This window comes from Chiloscyllium plagiosum, chromosome 19 (assembly GCF_004010195.1).
Source record: "Chiloscyllium plagiosum isolate BGI_BamShark_2017 chromosome 19, ASM401019v2, whole genome shotgun sequence".
Classification (NCBI taxonomy): Eukaryota; Metazoa; Chordata; class Chondrichthyes; order Orectolobiformes; family Hemiscylliidae; genus Chiloscyllium; species Chiloscyllium plagiosum.
The window spans coordinates 54917797-54940601 of NC_057728.1; the positions used below are offsets into that span (position 1 = coordinate 54917797).

Here is a 22805-nt window from a genome sequence, read left to right on the forward strand (position 1 = left end):
TTACCCACTTAGTTTACTATAGCACATTTTGATTCATTCATTCATTGAGACCGGTACTAAGTCTATCGGTACTTATCGCACTTTGTTCACTATACATCCAAAAGTTAATGTCGTTAAAAAGTTAATCGTTTTAATTGTGCCATTATATCTGAATAAAAGTTAATGTTGCTGAGGTTCATAATATACGAGAGTAAATGGGAGGGAAATGGAAGAATTTGGTGGGAAAGTTCAAGACGCTTACAGATTCAGAATTTAATAAATGTTTCATTTTAAGTGTGCAATTATACCAAGCCATGATGTTGCTCAACAGTGTGATTTTGCAAGATTTTAATGAATCTTTGACATGTTAAATTTTCGTATCTGTATGTATAAATCTACTACCAGTGATTCATTTTTGTTTCTCTTGCTTTTATCCTGTAATTATCTTTCCTGCAATTCATTCTGTTTCCCTTCTTTACGCAGGATTAGTTGTGCAATCAAATTGACTTCTGCTACTTAAACGGTATTTCAAGCTACAGCATGATATTTAGCCCCTCAAAACTCGTGACCTTGTATTAGACAAACCCTATAAATTGAACCTTTAAAAATAGTCTAAATAAATTTGACTTTTACACCAATATATATGGTAAATTTGTTGGACTACAATTTTAATCTCTGCAAATAGAAATACCTTAGTGTTCTTAATTAAATAGTAATATAATAATTAATACAGTTATTGGTATTTTTGCAAATTGTCCTGATGAATGCAAGATGAAAAGCTTTGACAAAATTAGTCTTTTCTTTCAACTACCAAACAACTATTTTAAATGTTCCTTTCCAATTTTAGCACGAGACTTTTTACCAAGAAGGAGACATTCCACAGCATCACGTATTGATTGGTGGGTGAAATTCAACAATCCATCTGGCCTTTCTTGTATCCATGCCATGGTGGCAGTCCGGAAGAGAGCCCAGTCAAAGCTACTGATCTCATTGGTGTCTTTGTAGCCTAGATCTTTAAGAAGTTGTTGGATATCCTCCTCATTTAGTCCATAACGAGATACACTGAGCAGACAAAGGATGTCAACGACCCAGCCCTTCATACCTGAAACATGGAATTCCAGGAAATTAGGCATGCTTTTCTCTATAAACCATATCAACGCTGATAAATATAATCATCTCAATTTGACAATGCCTAATCTTCTATTTAAGGGAATACATGTCGAATCTATGCTCTCATAACTTTTCCCTTTTGGCCCAAGTATCATTCTGGTGCATCTGCAAAGCACCTTCTCTAAGGTCAAAATATCATTCCTTAGGACCAAATGCAGTTCTCCAGATGCAGAGACCTTTTCTTACTGATTACTGATTGCATCATCCCTGCAATTTTTTCACCATGTTTTGATTGATTCTGAAATTGCATTCTCAAGATAACTTTAACAATAGGTGCCATTTCAGCTCAGATAATGCACTGAAGATGTGAGGTTAAAATCTGTCCGTGTCCCAATAGGTCAGACTATTTCTAAAGTGGGAATTACAGAATCGTACATGGATTTATGCAGTTTTTCAGCAAAATAAAATGTAATTCTGCAAGTACAAATTCACCCCATAAATTTGTATGTGTGTAAATACAGGGGAGACCGAGGGTGTGCATGTGGGTGTGTGTGCGGGGATGAACTCACACACCCACATGCACACACTCACTCAGTCTCACCTGCACGCACATGCGTACACACACAAACACACACACACGTTTGTGGGGTGAATTTGTACTTGCAGAATTACATTTTATTTTGCTCAAAAACTGTATAAATTGATGTAAGTTTCTTCAATCCCACTGTAGAAATAGGATCAGTCTGACCTAACATTGGGACACAGACAGACTTTAACTTCACACCTTCACTGCATTGTCTGAGCTGAGATGGCACCTATGATTAAAGCTATCTTGAGAATGTAACTGTAAAAAAGTTCTGGGATTTACACATGAAGGAACCAAAACTAACATTATCATTCTAAAATATGAAAGACTTAAACTAAATTTGTTTAATATTACATCCCAAGACACTGCAATCCGATTGCTGTAAATTCTATGTCTTATGATTCTGCTCCACAACCATCTGATGAAGAAAGCTAGCCTGTTGGATATGTACCTGTTGGTGTTGTGTCATTTTTAACTTTGTCCTCCCCGATCCAACACCAGCACCTCCAAATTATAATACAAATATAAATCTCATTTGAAGAGTTTGACCTTGTGACTTGTTTATATTTATTTAATAAAGAAGTGAGGACGGGAACATTTTCTGGCTGTAACAAGCTGCTCCTTTTTTTTTTGAGGTATTTTAGGCATTGGAGGTGATTTCCTCGAATTCCAGGAGTGGCAATTGCTGTTTTATATGCTGTTGCATTATTTTGGAACTTTGGAGAAAAAAAAATCAAAACAATGGCACTTTTAAAAGGGAGAGGAACAGACAAAGGCAGCAATTGTCAGGTCAGTGCAGAAGAGAGACAGAGAGAGAGAGGGGGAGAGAAACCTACACTGATAACTGACACAGCAGTGAACCTGTGCAGTTACAGCCTTTGCGGTTGAATTCATGTATTACTGGACATCAGAGTGCGACTAGGAAAATTAACAAACAGTGAAATTCACAACTGATCTTGGAGTAACCTGTTGGGAGAGGTCAAAGCACAGAAACAGATAAGTGAATACTTTTAAGTATAGCCTTGCTGTAAATCTACAATGTGAGTACTGTGAGTTGGAGTGACAGTTAGAGGCAATGAGGAATTTACAAGAGCAAGGGGATGTGATGGATGGCAGTTATAGGAAGGGAAAAAAGTTCCAATACAGTCACATAGATGGGTTAACTCCAGGAAAGGTAAGAGAGGTAGGCAGGTAGTGCAGGAATCTTCTGTGGCAATCACTTCCCTAGATTCTCACAGAGTTCTAGGGTACACCTAATCAGGTCCTTGGGATTTATCCACTTTTATGCATTTCAAGACATCCAGAATGTCCCCCTCTGTAATATGGACATTTTTCAAGATGTCACCATCTATTTCCCCACATTCTATATCTTCCATGTCCTTCTCCACAGTAAACACTGATGGAAAATACTCATTTAGTATCTCCCCCACCTACTGCGGTTCCACACAAAGATCACCTTGCTGATCTTTGAGGGGCCAAATTCTTTCCCTACTTACCCTTTTGTCCTCAATATATTTGTAAAAAAATCTTTGGAGTCTCTATTTGCCAAAGCTATGTCATGTCCCCTTTTGCCCTCCTGATTTTCCTCTTAAGTATATTCCTACTGCCGTTATATTTTTCTAAGGATTCATTTGATCTATCCTGTCTATACCTGACATATGCTTCCTTCGTTTTCTTAACCAAATCCTCATTTCTCTCGTCATCCAGCTTTCCCTATACCTACCAGCTTTTCCTTTCATCCTAACAGGAATATACTCTCTTTGGACTCTCGTTATCTCATTTCTGAAGGCTTCCCATTTTCCAGCTGTTCCTTTACCTGTGAACATCTGCCCCCAATCAGCTTTTGAAAGTTCTTGCCCTGTACCATTAAAATTAGCCTTCCTCCAATTTAGAACTTCAACTTTTAGATCTGGTCTATCCTTTTCCATCACTATTTTAAAACTAATAGAATTACGGTAACTGGCCCCAAAGTGCTCCCCCCCGATACCTCAGTCACCTGCCCTGCCTTATTTCCCAAGAGTAAGTCATGTTTTGCACCTTCTCTAGTAGGTAATCCACATACTGAATCAGAAAACTTTCTTGTACAGACTTAAAATTTTCTCCATCTAAACACTATGACAGTCCAGTCTATGTTTGGAAAGTTAAAATCCCCTACCATAACTATCCTATTATTCTCCCCTTGCTGAGATATTTGTATCATCAAGAGTCACAGGTGAGGTGCCGGAAGACTGGAGGTTGGCTAACTTGGTGCCACTATTTAAGAACAACTATGTAAGGACAAGCCAGTGAACTCTCGACCAGTGAGATTGTCAGTGGTTGGCAAGTGGTTAGAGGGAATCCTGATGTACATATATTTGGAGAGGCAAGGGCTGATTAGACATAGTCAACATGGCTTTATACATGGAAAATCATGTCTCATGAACTTGATTGAGTTTTTTGAAGAGGTAACAAAGAGAATTGATGAGGGCAGAGTGGTGGACATGATCCATATGGACTTCAGTAAGGCTTTCAACAAGGTTCCCCATGTGAGACTGGTTAGCAAGGTTAGATCTCATGGAATACAGAAAGAACTAGCCATTTGGATACAGAATTGCCTCAATAGAAGACAGAGGGTGGTGGTGGAGGGTTGGTTTTTGGACTGGAGGCCTGTGACTACTGGAGTGCCACAAGGATCTGTGCTGGGTCCACTATTTTTTGTCATTTATATAAATTATTTAGAATGTGAGCATAAGAGGTATAGTTAAGTTTGCAGATGACACCAAAATTGGAGGTGTCGTGGACAGTGAAAAAGGTTACGTCAGATTACAACAGGATCTTGATCAGATGGGCTGATGAGTGACAGATGGAGTTTAACTTAGATAAATGAGAGGTGCTATATTTTGGGAAAGCAAATCTTAGCAGGACCTATACACTTAATGGTAAGGTCCTTGGAAGTGTTGCTAAACAAAAAGACCTTGGAGTGCAGGTTCATAGCTCCTTGAAAGTAGTGTTGCAGGTAGATAGGATAGTGAAGAGGGCATTTGGTATGCTTTCCTTTGTTGGACATAGTATTGAGTACAGGAGTTGGGAGGTCATGTTGCAGCTATACAGGACATTGGTTAGGCGACTTTTGGAATATTGCGTGCAGTTCTGGTCTCCTGTTGGGTAACTTGAAAGGGTTCAGAAAAGATTAACAAGGATGTTTCCAGGGTTGGAGAATTTGAGCTATAGGTAGAGGTTGAATAGGCTAGGGTTGTTATCCCTGGAGTGTTGGAGGCTGAGGGGTGATCTTATCGAAGTTTACAAAATCATGAGGGGCATGGATGGGATAAAGAGACAAAGTCTTTACCCTGGGATGGGGGCAGTGCAGAACTAGAGGGCATAGGTTTAAGGTGAGAGGGGAAAGACATAAAAGAGACCTAAGGGGCAGCTTTTTCACTTAGAGGGTGGTACGTGTATGGAATGAGCTGCCAGAGGAAGTGGTGGAAGGCTATTATAATTGCAACTTTAAAAAGCATCTGGATGGGTATATGAATAGGAAGGGTTTGGAGGGATATGGACCGGGTGCTGGCAAGGGAGACTAGATTAGGTTGGGATATCTGTTTGGCATGGACAAGTTGGACCAAAGGGTCTCTTTCCATGCTGTAAATCTCTATGTGTCTCTGACTCTCAGTCTAAACGGGATTTTTTTTGTCCTGAGTTCAAAAGACAGGTTTACATCTGATCAGGCGAGGAATAAACAACTTATTTCCCTGGAATATGCCTGTTATAATTTCACCAAATAAAACAGCTTCCTAACTATTAATCTTGTTTCATGGCTAAGCCATTGTTTAGCTTCAAGTTTTATTGTAATACTATAGCTGCTCTTTCTTTGAGTCTGAAACTATGTGGTGGCAGTGGGGTTAGACTGTGTAGAAATTTTGTAGGATTTATTTACTCCAGAATGAATGCTGTATTCTTTCCTAAATCGTTTTGCTCCAAATGATGTGATTTTTGAAGTTTAAGCCATAGAATAGTTATTAGTCATATATTGTCCCTGCCATTTTCCACACTTAACCATAACATTTACATAATCTCATTCACCAATCCCATACCAATTCTCCCTTTACTGCGATCCCCATTCTATGTCATTCTATCCTGTCCATGCCAACCCATCCCTTTCCTCGCTTCTCTGCTGTGCCAACACTATCTAGCTCTTCCCATTCTATTCATCAGCCAAAGTAAACTTGTTGTCATATTATCCTGCACTGTTTTCATGTAATCTTTCACCAACACATGGGTCCCATCCCACACCCTGCCACTACAATCGCCAACTACTGGAAGCTGCATGTGAATCACACACTCCAAGCCTCTGTGCATCTCATATACCTCGACATGTGCCAGGCTCTGGACCATAACCTGGTGTTGTGTGACTTCTGACCTTGTCCACCCCAACACTGGCACCTTTCACAATTTTTTTTCACTTTTTATGCCAATTGTAACTTTTTACAGTCAGTTCTTACATTCCCCTCAAGCTTACCTCATACTCTATTTGCTCCTTTTTAATTATTGTCCTGAGTTTCCTTTGTTCCCTTCTAAACTATAGGTTTAGAAGGGAACCAATCCTCAGGTCTATTTTTTTTTGACAATTTATGTGCCACTTTTTTGCATCTTACACTATCTCTAACTTCCCTTGTGTACCATAGTTTGGCTGCTGTTAGCTTTGCACTATTGCGCCAAACAGGGATAAATAAGTTTTGTAGATCATTTATTTGCCCTTTGAATGTTTGCTTTTGCCTATCCACTCGCATTCCTTCAGTAACATTTCCCAATCCATCATAGCTATCTCACACCTTAGATCATTAAGATTTAGTTCTGAAGAAGGGTCACTGGACCCAAAGTGTTAACTCTGCTTTCTCTCCACAGATGCTGCCTGACCTGCTGAGAATTTCTAACTATTTCTGATTTTGATTAAGATTCAGAACCTTAGTCTCATAATCAACTACTGCACTTCCGCAACATATTGGTCCAAGAAACTATGCCCTATATACTATAGGAATTGCTCCTCTACAGTATTGTGGCTAGGTTAATCTACTCAATCTGTACAGTTACCCATAATTACAAGTATTCCTTTACCACATACATCTCTGAATTCCTGCTTAATGTCATTCCCAACTTCACCACTACAGTCTGGTGGTCTATGTACTACCCCAACTAATATTTTTTGCCCCTTGGCACATCTCAATTCTAATCACATATTCCATATTGTCTGAGCTAATTTCTTTCCTCAATGTTGTTTTTAAATACTTTTTAATCATTAATGAAATTCCACCACCTTTTTGGTGTCTGCCTTCCAAAATACTGAACACCCCTGAATGTTCAGTTCCCATCCCTGCAACCATGTCTCTGTAATCCCAACTGTATCTAAGTGTTTTAAATATATTTGTGTGATTAATTTGTCCATTTTATTTCAAATGCTCTGTGTGTTCAGGCACAAAGCTTTAAGACTTGTCTTTTTAATGTTCCTTGACCCATTCCAACTATTTTTTAAGGCGACCTTGTTTGATTCTGGCCTTTGATTCCTCTGTGGATCATTTCTCTTCTTCTCTTTTCTGTCTTTTGCTCTTGTCCTTGATTTCTCTTCCTTTGACTCCTTGCATAGCTTCCCAACCTCCTGCCAATATAGTTTAAATTGTCCCCAACCACTCTAGTAAATACTCTCCCTATGGCATTGGTCCCAATCCTTCACAGGTACAACCTATCCAGTTTCTAAAAGTCGTACCTACCCCAGTCCCAATGCCTCAATTTCCTACTTTAAATGAAATTAATGACCCTAATGGGTTTTCATTGCAATCAATAATAATTTACTTCTTTAATGCTAGATTTTTTTTGAATATTGAATTCAAATTTCACTATCTGCTCTGGTGGGATTCGAGTTCAAGTCTCCAGAACATTAATCTCAGGCACTAGATTACTAACTCATTGACATTACCACTCTATCACTGTGTCCCCATCATACAGAAAGATATTGTGACTACGAGAGTAATAAGGAGTAATTCACCTCCTGACTCTCAAAGCCTGAGCACCATCTACAAAGTATAACTCAATAGTGTGATGGAATACTCCCCATGTGCTTGGATGAGTGCAGCCCCAACAAAAGTTTAACATAATCCAGGGCAAATTAGTCCATTTGATTGGCACCACATTCACAAGTGTGCAGTCAAATCGCCTCTCTTTATACGGATATTGTCGGGCTATACAGTGTTACTCAGATTTATTGATCATGGAAGGATCTATAACCCAAGTTCTAATTGCCAATTATAAGGCATGCCTGATGCTGCTCCTGGTATTCTCTACAATACTTTATATTAAACATTGTTGGTCACCTGGTTTGTAATGTGGGAGGACTTTGCTGGTTTGGCAGACCTGAAATTAAGTGAGAACATAGTACTTTTTGAATGATAGCCATCTTTGATCATTAAATGCTACGAAAGTAATATTATCTATTGCTTGGAAAAGAAATGAATTTGGCTTTCAAAGACAAATCAGAACACAAAATAAAACAAAGCTGTAAATTTAATGCAAAAGATTCTATTATATAATGCAAAAGATTCTTTTATATAACACCTTACTCAAATTACATGTAAACATTGTGTAAATTCATTTTGTTCTGTGGGCTCCATAAGCTTTGAGAATTCTTTTGTCATACACAACATATTTACTCACCTGAGATGGAAGAATGAGCACAGGAGTAAGATATTTCTTTTTCTCTGCTACAAGTTCTTTTCTCAGTAACCCAACTGTAGTCTTCAATCCACCGTTTGAATACAGCAGCCCACAAATCCTGAACAGAACGACACTGGAGATATTCCTCTAAACAATCAGTCTCATTTCTGAATGCTCCACACACTCTAAGTTCATTCGCCAAAATAACCAGGACAAGTGGAAGTGAGCTCAATTTTCTACTCAGAATATTTTGGATTTGGTTTTCATTTATCTCTTTGTATGGCATGGCCAAATGCTGATGGAAGATATGGCTTCTGACTTTATCAGTAATTTTGTTGAAAAACTGAACCATATGTACTTCTTTATGCTTTAAAAGTGATTTGTAGGAAAGGTTGGATGATGCAGTGGTCACAATAAGCCTGCATTGATCTGGGAGGGGCCATGGAAGCCATGAGAATTTCTTAACCTGTAGAGACAAATACCATTACATTAGTTTATGTGATTAAATTAGGAAGCTTCATAAAATAAGCATGGACTGTGCATATTAATTATTGAAAAGTGTACAGACATTTCTGCTTATAATCATTTTCAAAACTGTTTCAAAACATAAATCATTATGTTTTAAATATTGTTGTAATTGAACTTCCTCACATCAACGATGAGATTAAAATATTACTGTTAAAAACTATGCAGGTGTTGCTTGTTACAGTCAAACTCCTCATTCATTTCCTTATCACTGAATATTACAAATGGATAGTCAAGGTTTCCACATCACCTCTGAACATTCATTTTAGTTTATATGAAGATTGGATTATTATGATCTTGAAGTTTGAGTCCTTATTTTTGAAAGCCATAAAATCTGTCTTATTACCAATTTGTCATTAATTGAATAATACCTGCTGTGCTGACATCCCACGGGACCCAGTTAGTTGATCAACACCATCTAGCACAAGCAAACATGGTTTTAAACTAATTGCTGCTATGAAGGCTTTGTGAATCATCTGAAATACCCAAAGGTCTGCAGGATTCTCACTGAATGTATCAGGGTGATCTTCTGCTCCTGAAATTCAATTATAAAAATGTTTTGTATTCACTATGCAGCATTTTGTTCATTTTTCAATGAGCTACATCACATTTTGTTGCTCATTGACAGCAATAAAATTCTATTTTCAATATTAGTCCAATTTTAACTTGTGCTGAGAAATAGAGATGGGAGGGTCAAAGAGCATATTGAACAATCCAGTATCCCCACAGCATGAGGACCATGTCACCTTAGCACTGAGTACTTTCTATCTAAAATGAGCATGAATGGTGTCACTGAGATCAAAGTTGTCCACTAACTAAGGTATTTCGGACCAGTGGTTCTATTGCATATAGAGCTATTCTTCTTGACTGCAGCCCCCAACCTGGTATAATGCTTGAAACTGTATTAGGACTCTCACTTATATCAGTAAAATTTAACCAAGGTCTTGGCCACACTTATGATTTGGAGATGTCAGTGTTGGACTGTGGTTGACAACCACCTGATGAAGGTGCTTCCAATTAAACCTGTTGGATCATAACCTGGTGTTGCATGATTTTTAACTTTGGCCACACTTGGATTATTTCCAATGTGATGAGTGTTGCATTCTCAGCATGTTTTAAATATGTGCTTGCTTGCCATAGTGTTGGAGGCTTTGGCATCCCTTTAGCACTTGGGAAATTGTTAATGTGCCATTACAACTCTAGGCTAGGTCTGTGGGCTTGTCGAGAAACACATTGTTTATGCTTTTTGACTGACAAATAATAGATCTTAACAAGGTCCGTAAATCTTTACAAGCATGACTATTAAAATGACAAAATTATGAACAGGCTGTGTTCATCAAAACCAATGAACCATTAAAACCATGCACTTACCAAAATATTCATGGCGTAATTTTAAAATACAGTGCCTCATGAAGGACATGATGTCGTGGCTAGCAGAACTACTTCCCACAAAGTGATTTATCACCAGAATGCTTGGATTTGTCTGTGTGAAGTATTTTAGCCAGTTGCAGATCACTGTTGACTTTCCACAGCCTTTCTCTCCGCAAAGTAATAGGACAGATTTGCCCTTGGGCACAGGCTTTAATCGACTAGTTAAATAGAGAGAAAAAAATCAGAAAGAGATCATCTATTGCCCTGTAGCCATTTTTACCCACTTCCCACCTGATGTATTACTTTAGCATGTCGGCCAAGGAGATTCCATGCAGCAGCTAATAAACTGTTTAATATAGATTTCTTGGTGCTGATCATCATAAAAGGGAACACTTGTTCCAAATGTTCTTGATCTAACCTTTGAAAAGATTTCAGCTGTGTACTGTCTCTTAAAAAAGTATTGCTCCTTCCCTGTAATTTGTGAATTGTTACATAAAGAACTCTTATCTGATTGCTTGTTTAAAACAAATGATGCATGCCTTTTCATCCAGTTGTTTAGAAATAAGTTTAAGAATGGAAAAAAACACCAACTGTTTAATATATAAATTATCAACAAATATACTTCTATCCCTTATTTTGAAATGTCTGTACCACCTCATTTTATATTCCGCATCCACAAGTCATTTCCTGCCAGTGAGAATGGAGAAAAATCAATTTACATTAATGATTGTTCTTCCACACCATCATCCAGTGTTGTGATCTTAGCTGTGATAGATCTGCACTACCATACAAATAAAATCAGACTTTAAGGCCATACAAAACAGGACTAGAAATAAGCTGCTCGGACCCTCAAGCCTGCTCTGCCATTGAATAGGATCATGGCTGATCCAGCATTCTTCATGTACGCTCGCTTGTGTTTTCCCCATGACCCTTGATTCCCCTATTGATCAAGAATCTATCTATCTCAACTTTAAATATCCATTAGGACTCTGCTCCAGAGGTCTCTGTGGCAAGGAGTTCCAAAGACTCAATTCTGAGAGAAGAAATTGCTCCTCATCACAGTCTTAAATTGGTACCCCTTTATTCTGAGAGTAGTCCTAGACTCATTCATGAAAGGAAACATCCTCTCAGCATTTACCCGTCAAGCCCCTTAAAAATCCTACAAATTTCAATGAGATAATCTCTCATTCATCTAAACTCCAGTGAGTGAAGTCCCACCCTGTTTAGCCTTTGCTCATAAGGCAATACCTCCACATTAAGGATCATCCTAACAAAACTTTTCTACACTTCCTACAACGAAATAATATCTTTCTTTAAACAAGAGGAGCAAAAGTGGTAACAGTACTCTAGATGTGGTCTCACCAGCACCTTGTACAGTTGCAGTCAGAATTTTTACACCTTGAAATAAGAGCCAACATTCCATTGGTCCTCCTATCATTATCACGACAGTGTGCATCAATGTTCATACACATACACAACAGTGAGCCTACATACAGAACGGCAGGGCATTAATCAATTTGGATCATGTAACCATGGTTTTATTTATTGCATATTAGTCAATGGAAGATGGTGTGGTGGAGTCATGTGTACTGTGTTTGTTGCATATTAGTAGTCTGGAACATTCATTGAAGCAGAAATTGGTATCCTGACCAAAGAAATTGCACTGTGGCTCCATGAGTTACAGGAATACAGGATAGGAAAATATTGGTCAAGGCAGAGATTTTGCTAAAGCGTATAAAGTGACTTTTAAAGTATGCTGGATCTACAAAGGAACCCTAGTCCATTCTGTGACCATAAATATGCATCCTTCACTCAAGCATTACCAAGATTTATAAAGCCATTAGAGATAATATGCAGGACAGATGCTAATGTTTCTTGAAGCATAAACTTGAAAAAGAGTTTCAGAGATTATAAATTTGGTAATTGGCAATTATATAACTAAAAAACAAATTTAAATTGCGAAAACAGGTATTATTTTAAACAGTGTTGATACCTTCATTTTCTTTCATCTTTATCACTTTTGGTTTTGAGCTGTGAGCCAAGAGTGAAAGGTGGTCTTTGGATTGTGAGTAGCAGCTTGTTTTGAAAAGAAAGAGAATAAACAAATGGTATTTGTTTATGAGGCTGAGCCAGAGGTTTGACTGAACCCTGGTTATTCTCTCATTATCAATTTAATGAAAGTTTGGAGAAGTGAATATTTCTCAGAGACTACTAGAAGTTATTTGCATGCACTGGTTGTCTTCAGAAACCAAGCAAAATACAATCTAATGTGCCTGCGATGCTACGAATTGTGGAATCTGCGTAAGTGAATTAGCCGGTTACATCTTTTACCTTTTAAAAAATTTATCCCTTAATGGCGTCTACTAGTTTAGTCTTTGTGTGAGTGGGTTCTGGAATCAAAGAAGATTGAGTTTAAATCATAGATATTCATAAGATTATCTTGTTATTTAACTTTGCTTTGCTAAAGCTGTTGTATTATTAATAAATTGTTAACTATTTTATTTAATCTATAATCGTGGTGTCAAGTGTTGATTGCTCATAACATCTGGCTAGGAACAAATGGAGGCAATTTTGAGGGTCATTGAATGTTTTAATTTTGCCATGTAATCAATACAGGGATAGAGGCGCTGATTTGCTTCGGCATACTTCACTGCGTTGTAACAACAGCAAGAAACAGATGGGTACAACATCTTTGTATTTAAATGGTAGTACAATGGGAAAAGACCTACAAGGGAATTTCAATAAAAAGCCATAAAGGTTAATAGTGTAATATCACGTTGGTGGATATCACAATTGCACAGTACCTTGGTGCCATTTTATTGAAGAGAATTGGACATCCAGATTTTGGCAATTCACCGATAGCTTCATTCTTAACATCGTATAGGAAGGAAAAAGCAAATTTGTTCAGGATTCCAAAAATCTCCTTCATTTCTCTTGTTTCAACAAAACTTTGGCAATGCCGCTGCAAAAATGCTTGATGGTAACACTTTTCTAGATAACTTTCTCGATCTGAAAGAGAGAATAAACCTATCAAGGTCCATTTGGACCAATGCTGTGCAGTTCAATGACAATAGCTGATTAGCAAGTTAGATCTCATGGAATAAAGGGAGAACTAGCCATTTAGATACAGAACTGGCTCAAAAGTAGAAGACAGAGGGTGGTGGTGGAGTGTTGTTTTTCAGACTGGAGGCCTGTGACCAGTGGAGTGCCACAAGAATCAGTGCTGGGACCTCTACTTTTTGTCATTTACATAAATGATTTGGATACGAGCATAAGACGTACAGTTAGTAAGTTTGCAGATGACACCAAAATTGGAGGTATAGTGGACAGTGAAGAGCGTTACCTCAGATTACAACAGGATCTGGACCAGATGGGCCAATGGGCTGAGAAGTGGCAGATGGAGTTTAATTCAGATAAGTGCAAGGTACTGCATTTTGGGAAAGCAAATCTTAGCAGGACTTACACACTTAATGGTAACGTCCTAGGGAATGTTGCTGAACAAAGAGACTGTAGAGTGCAGGTTCATAGCTCCTTGAAAGTGGAGTCGCAGGTAAATAGGATAGTGAAGAAGGCGTTTGGTATGCTAAACTTTATTGATCAGATGGGAGGTCATGTTGAGGCTGTACAGGACATTGTTGGAATATTGCGTGCAATTCTGGTCTCCTTCCTATCGGAAAGATGTTGTGAAACTTGAAAGGGTTCGGAAAAAGGTTTACAAGGATGTTGCCATGGTTGGAGGATTTGAGCTATAAGGAGAGGCTGAACAGGCTGGGGCTGTTTTCCCTAGAGCGTCGGAGGCTCAGGGGTGACCTTATAGAGGTTTACAAAATTATGAGGAGCATGGATAGGGTAAATAGGCAAAGTCTTTTCCATGGGATTGGGGAGTCCAGAACTAGAGGGCATGGTTTAGGGTGAGAGGGGAAAGATATAAAAGAGACGGAAGGGGCAACTTTTTCACGCAAAGGATGGTACGTGTATGGAATGAGCTGCCAGAGGAAGTGGTGGAGGCTGGTACAATTGCAACATTTAAGAGACATTTGGATGGGTATATGAATAGGAAGGGTTTGGAGAGATATGGGATGGGTGCTGGCAGGTAGGACTAGATTGGGTTGGGATATCTGGTTGGCATGGACTGTATATCTCTATGACTCTAACAGTTCCTAATATTTAAATGCATTCAAAGTTTTAAATGCATTATTTTCTATTCAACTAAAACTGGGTCTATCATATGCTGTAATTTATATTTAATAATATTGCAAAGTTAGCCTACCAAAAAAAAAGTCAATTTTCTACTGTATCCATTCCAATCATAACAGATTCAAATGAAAATCTGCTCAAAGAGCAGATCCTTTTTGCCACTTGAAATAAAATACAACAATTTCTGACTTATATGAATATGTAACACACTGGATGGAATCTTCTGTTTTTGTCAGGTGACCTTGCTCTCTTCCTCAAAAAGTGGTGAGAAAGCAATGTTGTCTCCTCAGAGCAAGGCCCGTCATATATTGCAACAATCAAAAAGTTTGTAGGGCAGCAATAGGGATGAAATCAAGTCTTTGGGGAAGAAACCATGCCCAGGAAGGACTCCTGGAAGAGCAACCAAAATTATGAAGAACAAGATGACAGGTAAGCACTTTGCAGCGGATGAGGTGAGGGCGATTTGAGGAACGGAGGTCAGAGCAAGAGGTGTGGTTCTCGACAACCAAAGCCCTTGCCTTCTAATATGTGCATATTAGAGGAAATTGAGGGACTGCCCCATGTTTTTCCCCAATCTGACAGGCAGCTCACACTGGTTTGCTAATTGGGTGTGCTACTTCATCCCACCGAGAGTTGAGAAAATTGTAACTCAAGTGGGTATATGCCCTTAATTGGTCCTGAAGTTGTTGTTAATTGATTGTGCTTAAGCATATTAAGTGCTTTTTTGAATGAGTTTATGCAAGTTCTCCCCACCCAGCTTTGAACAAAACAAGTAGACCTCAGGGCAAATACTTATTTATTAATTTATCATTCATTATTGTTTATTATTCTCAGCATTCTCAGAGATCTATCCCACCCTGGCAATGTTTTTCTATAACCTCTACCATCTACCCAACTGTTGTTAGAATACTGAATGGACTTACAAACTCTTAACGTCCACCTGTGTTTTTGTTTTTGCCGCTGTTTACCGATTATTTATTTACGTATGCTACTTAACTCTATAATCTGCCTGTATTGCTCGCAAGACAAAGCTTTTTACTGTGCCCTGGTACATGTGAAAATAAATTAATTTCAGTTCAATTCAATTCAATATTAATTAGTCTATCATTGCATTATCACAAACATCTGAAAGTTGTACAGCAGGAAACCATTAAGCATAGTCCCTTCATCTCTCAATGTACCTGATAGTTTAATCCACTGACCAGAAACACACTGAAATGGCCACTTCACAGAATTGTCCCTGACATGTAGCAGATATCATTGGTTTGGTTTTAAATATATACTTGACTCCAAATCATTGCCAATTTCCTACACAACACTATATCTATGTCACTGATGTAACATTATCTTCAAATGCAGATCCTTTCATTGGGCTGGAGGTGGCCTAAACAACCAATTAAGGGCCTTGAGATGGGGAGACTGCTAAGTGCAAACCTAATGAATAACTGACAATCATGACTAGGCTTGCTGTTCTCCTGAAAAAGCAGGAAGCAGAAGAGAACCAACAGCCCCAAGGCTCATGGAAGTGGCAAAGGGTCAACAAAATGTTACCACACCTGGAACTGGGCTAGTCACTTTTTTGTCTACATTTGGTCTCTCCAGAACAAACATGATTGTATGGCCTGAAATAAAATCAAAATGTTGGGGTTGTGGGAAATCTGAAATAAACAAAAGAAATGATGGAGAAACTCAACAGACCTGGTTACATCTCTGGAGAAATTAATAATGTTAACATTTAAAGGAGAATCAAATTGGACTTGAAACATTCATTGTTTCTCTCTCCACAGATGCTGTCAAACCTGCTGGAATTTTCTCACTTTTTTTTGACTATATATAATCACTTTGTAGCTCCTTGCCTTACATCTGACAATTGTAAAATAATACACGATGTTTGGGTCTGCCAACTGTTATCATTTAATACAGTCTGAAGGAACACAAGAGGCCTAACATAATGAGGAAACAGGTAATGGATGCATTAATGAAGAGTTAATTAGTTTGAATTGGTCCCTCTTGTGGTACAGTGATGATGTCCCTATAACTGGACCAAGAGGCTTGGGTTCAAGTCCCATCTGCTCCAGAGTTGTGTAATAAGATCTCTGAACAGGTTGATTATTAAAAATTGGTTAAATTAGAAAAAAAAGGTTTGAATTGTGAAATAACTCTACAGAAGCCAGTATCCCATCACCAAATCACCCACTATTTACATTTGAAGAGTCCTTGACACAGATCCAGCTCCCTCAGAGTCAGCTCTCAGAGTTAACAGAATGTCTGACACTCCTCGCCTTATTGTCAGCCAGGGCTCCCTGATTGGATTAGATTAACAGCCCCAATCAGGGACTTCATATTCCATGATGCTGGGCTCATTACAATTACTACAAATTGGCTGTATAAATAGGGGAGCTAATTATCAGAGGGGGGAAGAGTTTTATGGAGTTTGACTAACTGAAATAAAGCTCTCACATAAAAGTCTGGCCATGAATTGTGTTCAATATAGTTATCTTTTTGAGCGTAACATCAATCTGTGATTTGAAAATTACCTTCTAGCCCTCCCCAGTTCGTTGAGGTGAGCAGATTTTAGCTTCCATTACTTGGCCTCATTTTGAAAATATCAGACCATCCCAGAGTGCTATTTCTGAGGCTTGGCAACATCTGACCCTGCCCCCATGAGCAATCGAAAGTAAAACCACATATTCACTTCTGATTATGGATTCCATGAATAAAGACTTTTTATATTTGATAGATCCCACACTACAGAAATTAACATCAAAAATGTGAATTTGGTCAGTACCATGTCTTCAACTTGCTTTCTATTTTTTCTAAAGAAATATATGCCAAACAAAATTCTTGAGTTATTAATTAAATATAGTAAAATGTTGTTAATTTTTTTTTCTTTTGTTTTGGTAATGGAATAATGCAATGACTCAGTGGAATGAATATGATTACAATAAATTTTGCTATGTCCAATTTCACATAATATATGTACATTGATTGAAGAATAATTTGTAAACTGTGTCCTTTAGAAAAAAGTTGTTTCAATAACGCCAATGGCCAATTATGTTAATAGCTGAGCCAAGAATAAAACTGTACTTGACCCAATACAAGAACACATGCTAAACTTACCAGTTTGCAAAGGAACTAAATCCATAGGATATAACTTGTCAATGACATCGCTACAGTTTCTCATGATTACTTCTCCTAATTCTTCAATAGTTCTAAAAATTTCAACAGGTAACCCTTCATTGACTATCTTTTCCTTCAGCTTCATTATCATCTGTTTTTCGTGTTCATCTTTACTTTTATATTTATGCTCTACCATTTCTGTTTCATCTGGTGCAGCATTCAGAAGTAAATCTTCAACATACCGAGAATCTCGAAAATAAAAGAAACTGAAACCAGAGTCATTCATTAAGGCTGCCTCAATTATCTGAAGTTCCAGCAAACTGCAATTTTGATAGTTCTTATGTAATATCCATGAGTAGCCATTTCTTGCAGCGATTTGGATATTCCTTTCCACATTGGATAAAGTTTCTGCATCTGTTCCACTTGCTGGAAAGTGTTCCATATCTGGTGGGCAATATTCACCATATTTCTGACCTAACATACATATGAAGAAAGGTGAGATTTTGGTGATGAGATCTAGTGAAACTTTCAGTTTGTGGGAATCTGTGTTTGCGCGATGATGTCCTTCATGTGATGTCCACTGCATATCTAAAACTTTAAAGGAACTTCTCCTGGATTTACAGAGTTTATTAAGAAAAGGGAAAACTTGATGTTCCAAATAATCTCTTTCCTCTTGAAAATCCTCAGTTGTTGAACAGAGAACTACCTGAATGGGTGGTCTATACCCCCAATCTGCATAACATGGCAAACTATGGCATGGTGAACCATGGCATTCATATTGCCTTCTCCCACAGATCGTTCTATTTTTCAAACATTTGCTCATTGTTAAAAAAATTTTGGAATATTTTACCACTTTTTCTTATCTAAAAAAGCACTACTGTTTTCAGTTCCTTTTTCTTATGCTTTTTCTTCCCTTAAAATCGCATAAAACGAGAATAAAATTATATCCATCAATCTTGACTGTATATATGTTTATTAGATTTCTGAGGCATTTCCGCCATTGGAGAATAAATAAGTATGGTTCTTCAAATGGGTTCAGAATTCGTGACATAATACCTCAGGTTCCATGTTCCTGATGACTTCAGCTTTTTCACAATGACTAAAATAAAATAGAAATTTTTGTCATAAATCAATGCAAATTTATCACTCTAATGGTAAAGGATCATATTTTCAATTCCCTTAGACACTGCATTCCAGTGCAATATCAAGAAAATACTTTATACAAAGTCAGTTGAATTATTTTATTTCATGAGAATCCAAGAATTGGTACAGGCATATATCACAAAGCCCCCAAAGCCTGCTTCACCATCGAATCAAGTCATTAAAAAGTAAAAGGTAAAGTCGCCATTGTGCCAGAGAACTATTCTCTCATTAGAGAGAAAATTGATAGTGGTTTTAACCTAACAATCACTATGCCTAAGGTGATGGGAAAGTTTGAAAAGGAGAGTCCTTCATGATAATCTAAGCTGGCCCAGTAATTGAATGCACGCTGTTGGCATCACTCTGCAATGCAAACCAGCCATCCAGCCAACAGATCTAATCAAATCCCTTCACTCATCAACTAACTCAACTCTACATTCTGGACCTATCCCTATACTCCAAGATTTCCTCAACATCTAAAAATCTAGAAACTTGAATAAAAATAATTGAGCGCCCATTGTTCTCTGTAACTAAATAAACAGACAATTCATACATATCCAACTTCAGAAACATCAGTGAGTTGCAAACCGAATGTGATTGTACTTCTAAGGGACCTCTAAGGGATGTGGTCATCCCTTAATAATGTACTTTTAAGAGAAGCAAACACATGTACAACACAGTAGCCAAAGAAACAGAGTAGGCAACTCAGCCTGTCAAGTCAGCCATCCAATTCAATTAAATGTGATTGATACATACCTCGACTCAATTCCACCCCAATAAATGCATCCTTAGCCAATAAAACATATTCTAGTTTCAGCCTTGATAACATAAATAATTCTCAACAGCAAGAAGCTTTCTAGGAAACAGGATTCTGAGTTTGTACCACCAACTCTTGTCAAAATATGCTTCCGATTTCCCTCCTTGTGCTTTCTAATGATAATAATAATGGGCCTCCTTCAGAGGATTCACAAACAATTCTTGGAAGATTACAAACAACACTAAGTTTTTATTCTCAGAGGCATTGGAGCTCTACAGTTTGTTGGAGGGATAAATTCTGGCAAGGACACCATGGGTGGCTCCCCTGTTCACCTTTGAAATAGTGGCATAAGGTCTTATATCTCCATGCGAAGGGCTGACAGGATTCAGCTTAAGGTCTCACCCAGAAGCCAGCACTGCTAATAGTTAAACATACTAGAAGAAACCATAAGGAAATGTCTGCGAACTGATACTGGATTAAACAAATGGGCAAAATTTAGAAAACAAGGTGCACCTTACTGAACATATCCCAGAGAATTATGACGCCACATACCTGTCATGGTAGCTTCATATAACCATAGTAAAGGTGCTGTCATTTCCCCTCCCCCCACCTTGTCTCAGTCAAATCCCTCGAACTCAGCACCGCCTTCCGAACCTGAAATCTTCTTCCTGACCTCTCCGCCCCCACCCCCACTCTGGCCTATCACCCTCACCTTGACCTCCCTCCACCTATCGCATTTCCAACACCCCTCCCCCAAGTCCCTCCTCCCTACCTTTTATCTTAGCCTGCTGGACACACTTTCCTCATTCCTGAAGAAGGGCTTATGCCCGAAACGTCGATTCTCCTGTTCCTCGGATGCTACCTGACCTGCTGAACTTTTCCAGCAATACATTTTCAGCTCTGATCTCCAGCATCTGCAGCCCTCACTTTCTCCTCCAAAAGATCCAGCCAATTTAGTTCTCCATTCAAATTTTTCCCTACATTTTATTCATTCATTTGCAGGATGTGGGTGTCGCTGGCCCAGAGGGCAGTTAAGAGTCAACCACATTGCTGTGCGTTTGGAGTCACATTGACCAAACTGGGTAAGGATGGCAGTTTCCTTCCCTTAAGGCAATTAGTAAACCAGATAGGTTTTTGCGACAATCAGCAATGGTCATCCTTAGACCCTTACTTCCACTTTATTGTGAATATTCTGTTAATATCAGGAAGCCCTCCATCCTGATGAAGGGCTTATGTCCAAAATTCTTATGATTCTTATGCCCCTTTGATGCTGCCTGACCTGCTGTGCTTTCCCAGCACCACACTCTCAACTCTGATCTCCAGCATCTGCAGTCCTCACATTCTCCTTATTTCTGCTGAGGCCCACTTTGAAGCACCTCTGCCTCTATTTCAAAAGTTCATGGGATCAATTCCAGAGACTTGAACAAGAGAATCTGATTTGACACATCAGTGAAGTGGTGAGTGTTTGTTGGACTGCCAGAGACATTGTCTTCTGGATGAGGCATTAAACTAAGGCTTTATCTGCCACCTAGGAGAAAGTGAGGACTGCAGATGCTGGAGACCAGAGTTCAAAAATGTGGTGCTGGAAAAACACAGCAGGCCCGGCAGCATCCGAGGAGCAGGAGAATCGACGTTTCGGGCATAAGCCCTTCTTCAGGAAAGGTTTATGCCCGAAACATCGATTCTCCTGCTCCTCGGATGCTGCCTGGGCTGCTGTGTTTTTCCAGCACCACATTTTTCAACCCTTTATCTGCCACCCCTCTGTGGTGTTCTGACTAATAGTTAATTCTCAAACAACACACATATACACCAGACAGATTACTACTTTTGCTAACAAAAATAGAAATCGCTGGGGTAAACTCTGCTTTCTCTTCACTGATGCTGCCAGACTTGCTGAGTTAAATTTTGACTGTCCTTCAGGGAAGGTAACTGCTCTTCTCACTGGCCTACACGTGACTCCAGGAACACCACAGTGTCGTTGACTCTTAACAGCCACTGGGCGATTAGGGATGGCCAATAAATGCTGGCCCGGGCAGTGGTGATCATACCCCATGATTGAATAGAAAATGCCCATTGATCCTTCTTCAGAACTCAATTACATTTGCTATTGGGGGGGGAGCTGGCAAAGCGCAATTCGGCTGCTGGGTTTCGATTGTCGTGATAGTGACTACATTATTAAATGTACTTCGTTGGGCTGGAGAATATTAAGAAGTCCAGCGATCGCGAAAGGCGCTATACAAATGCAAGTCTCTCGTTTACGAGAGCAAGGGGGAGGGGGGAACCTACGGGCTGTGCCCTTTAAATGTACTTTTGAAATTCCATCAGCGTCGGCAAATTTGTGCGACGCGCTCATCCTTTTTTCAAAGAGAGACAGAAAACAAAACCTCACCGTGGACAAGATGTTCCTCTGGCGTCCGGAGGCTCGCCTGTTTCCATGGAAACCGTCTCCAAGGCTCCGTCACCAAGGTAAACGGGAGGGCCGTTGGTAACCCCGGAAGCAAATCGCAGCCAGCCCCTTCCAACACCCCCAACGATTTTTTTTTGTTAAAGGACAAAGGATGGCGATCGAAGTCGCCTTTAATAAACCCTTTATTCCCCCAGCCCTCCTGGGAAGCCGACCAGCCAGCGGGTCCAAAGGCCAGCGGACCGGGGGACACAGCCACGTGACCTCCGGACAACCCCCGGCCAATCGGAGCGAGCCACGCTCTGGACGTAGCCGATGGTACATGGAAGGCGGCGATTGGCGGAGAGCCGCCGGGGGACGGTTCCGATTGGCGAGCCGCGCTTTGCGTGGGGGGTCGCGATTGGCTGTAGGTGGTCCTGCCCCCCCCCCCCCCGCCAGCCTGATCTCCCCCTATTCCCCCGCCCCCACCCCCTGAGGTTTTATTGAAGAAACCGCGGCGTGGAGCGGCTCGGCTTGGGGAGACCGAAATCCTTCTGTTCTCTACCGGCGGGATAAACAAAAAGAAGCTATCAGTAGGCGGATGAGATTTGGAGCCCGTACCTAAGGATGAGACAGGCCTGGATTCTTGTGCTGGTGTGCGCGCTTCTGGCGTTCGGTAAGTGGGGAAAGGGCGCGAGCGGCTGGCTTCTAGAATTTTCCTCACTTCCCCTCTGCGTCTCCCCACCCAACCCCGCGCCGTGCGACCCAGGCCCTAAATCTGGATTTGGCCAAAGGTCCTTTCTCATATTTTGGAAGTTGAGACGTATTTGGTGGCGATTGGAATGAAGGAGAGTGTGTGTGTGTGTGTGTGTGTATTTTACTCCCCGTTTTAGATCTCGCGCGCACAACCTGCACCGATTTCCCATCACTGACCCCACTCTCTCTCCCTCTCT

General features: G+C 39.6%; 2 protein-coding genes across 3 annotated transcripts in view; one reads left to right on the forward strand and one right to left on the reverse strand.

Annotated features, from left to right (window-relative positions):
* The window catches only part of ttc41 (tetratricopeptide repeat domain 41), a 63500-nt gene extending 41249 nt beyond the window's left edge, over nucleotides 1–22251 (reverse strand). For both annotated transcript variants that reach the window (XM_043709928.1, XM_043709927.1), the window contains exons 1-7: nucleotides 21859–22251; nucleotides 17573–18671; nucleotides 13060–13264; nucleotides 10256–10473; nucleotides 9256–9419; nucleotides 8360–8825; nucleotides 842–1081 (exon numbers count right to left, since the gene is read on the reverse strand). In XM_043709928.1, coding sequence (XP_043565863.1) covers nucleotides 842–1081; nucleotides 8360–8825; nucleotides 9256–9419; nucleotides 10256–10473; nucleotides 13060–13264; nucleotides 17573–18395 — 2116 coding nt within the window. In that variant the 5' untranslated portion in view covers nucleotides 18396–18671; nucleotides 21859–22251. The remainder of the gene's footprint in view (nucleotides 1–841; nucleotides 1082–8359; nucleotides 8826–9255; nucleotides 9420–10255; nucleotides 10474–13059; nucleotides 13265–17572; nucleotides 18672–21858) is intronic.
* A 93-nt stretch (nucleotides 22252–22344) lies between these two features.
* Nucleotides 22345–22805, forward strand: part of hsp90b1 (heat shock protein 90, beta (grp94), member 1) — a 13728-nt gene continuing 13267 nt past the window's right edge. The window contains exon 1 of the mRNA XM_043709929.1: nucleotides 22345–22528. Coding sequence (XP_043565864.1) covers nucleotides 22480–22528 — 49 coding nt within the window. The 5' untranslated portion in view covers nucleotides 22345–22479. The remainder of the gene's footprint in view (nucleotides 22529–22805) is intronic.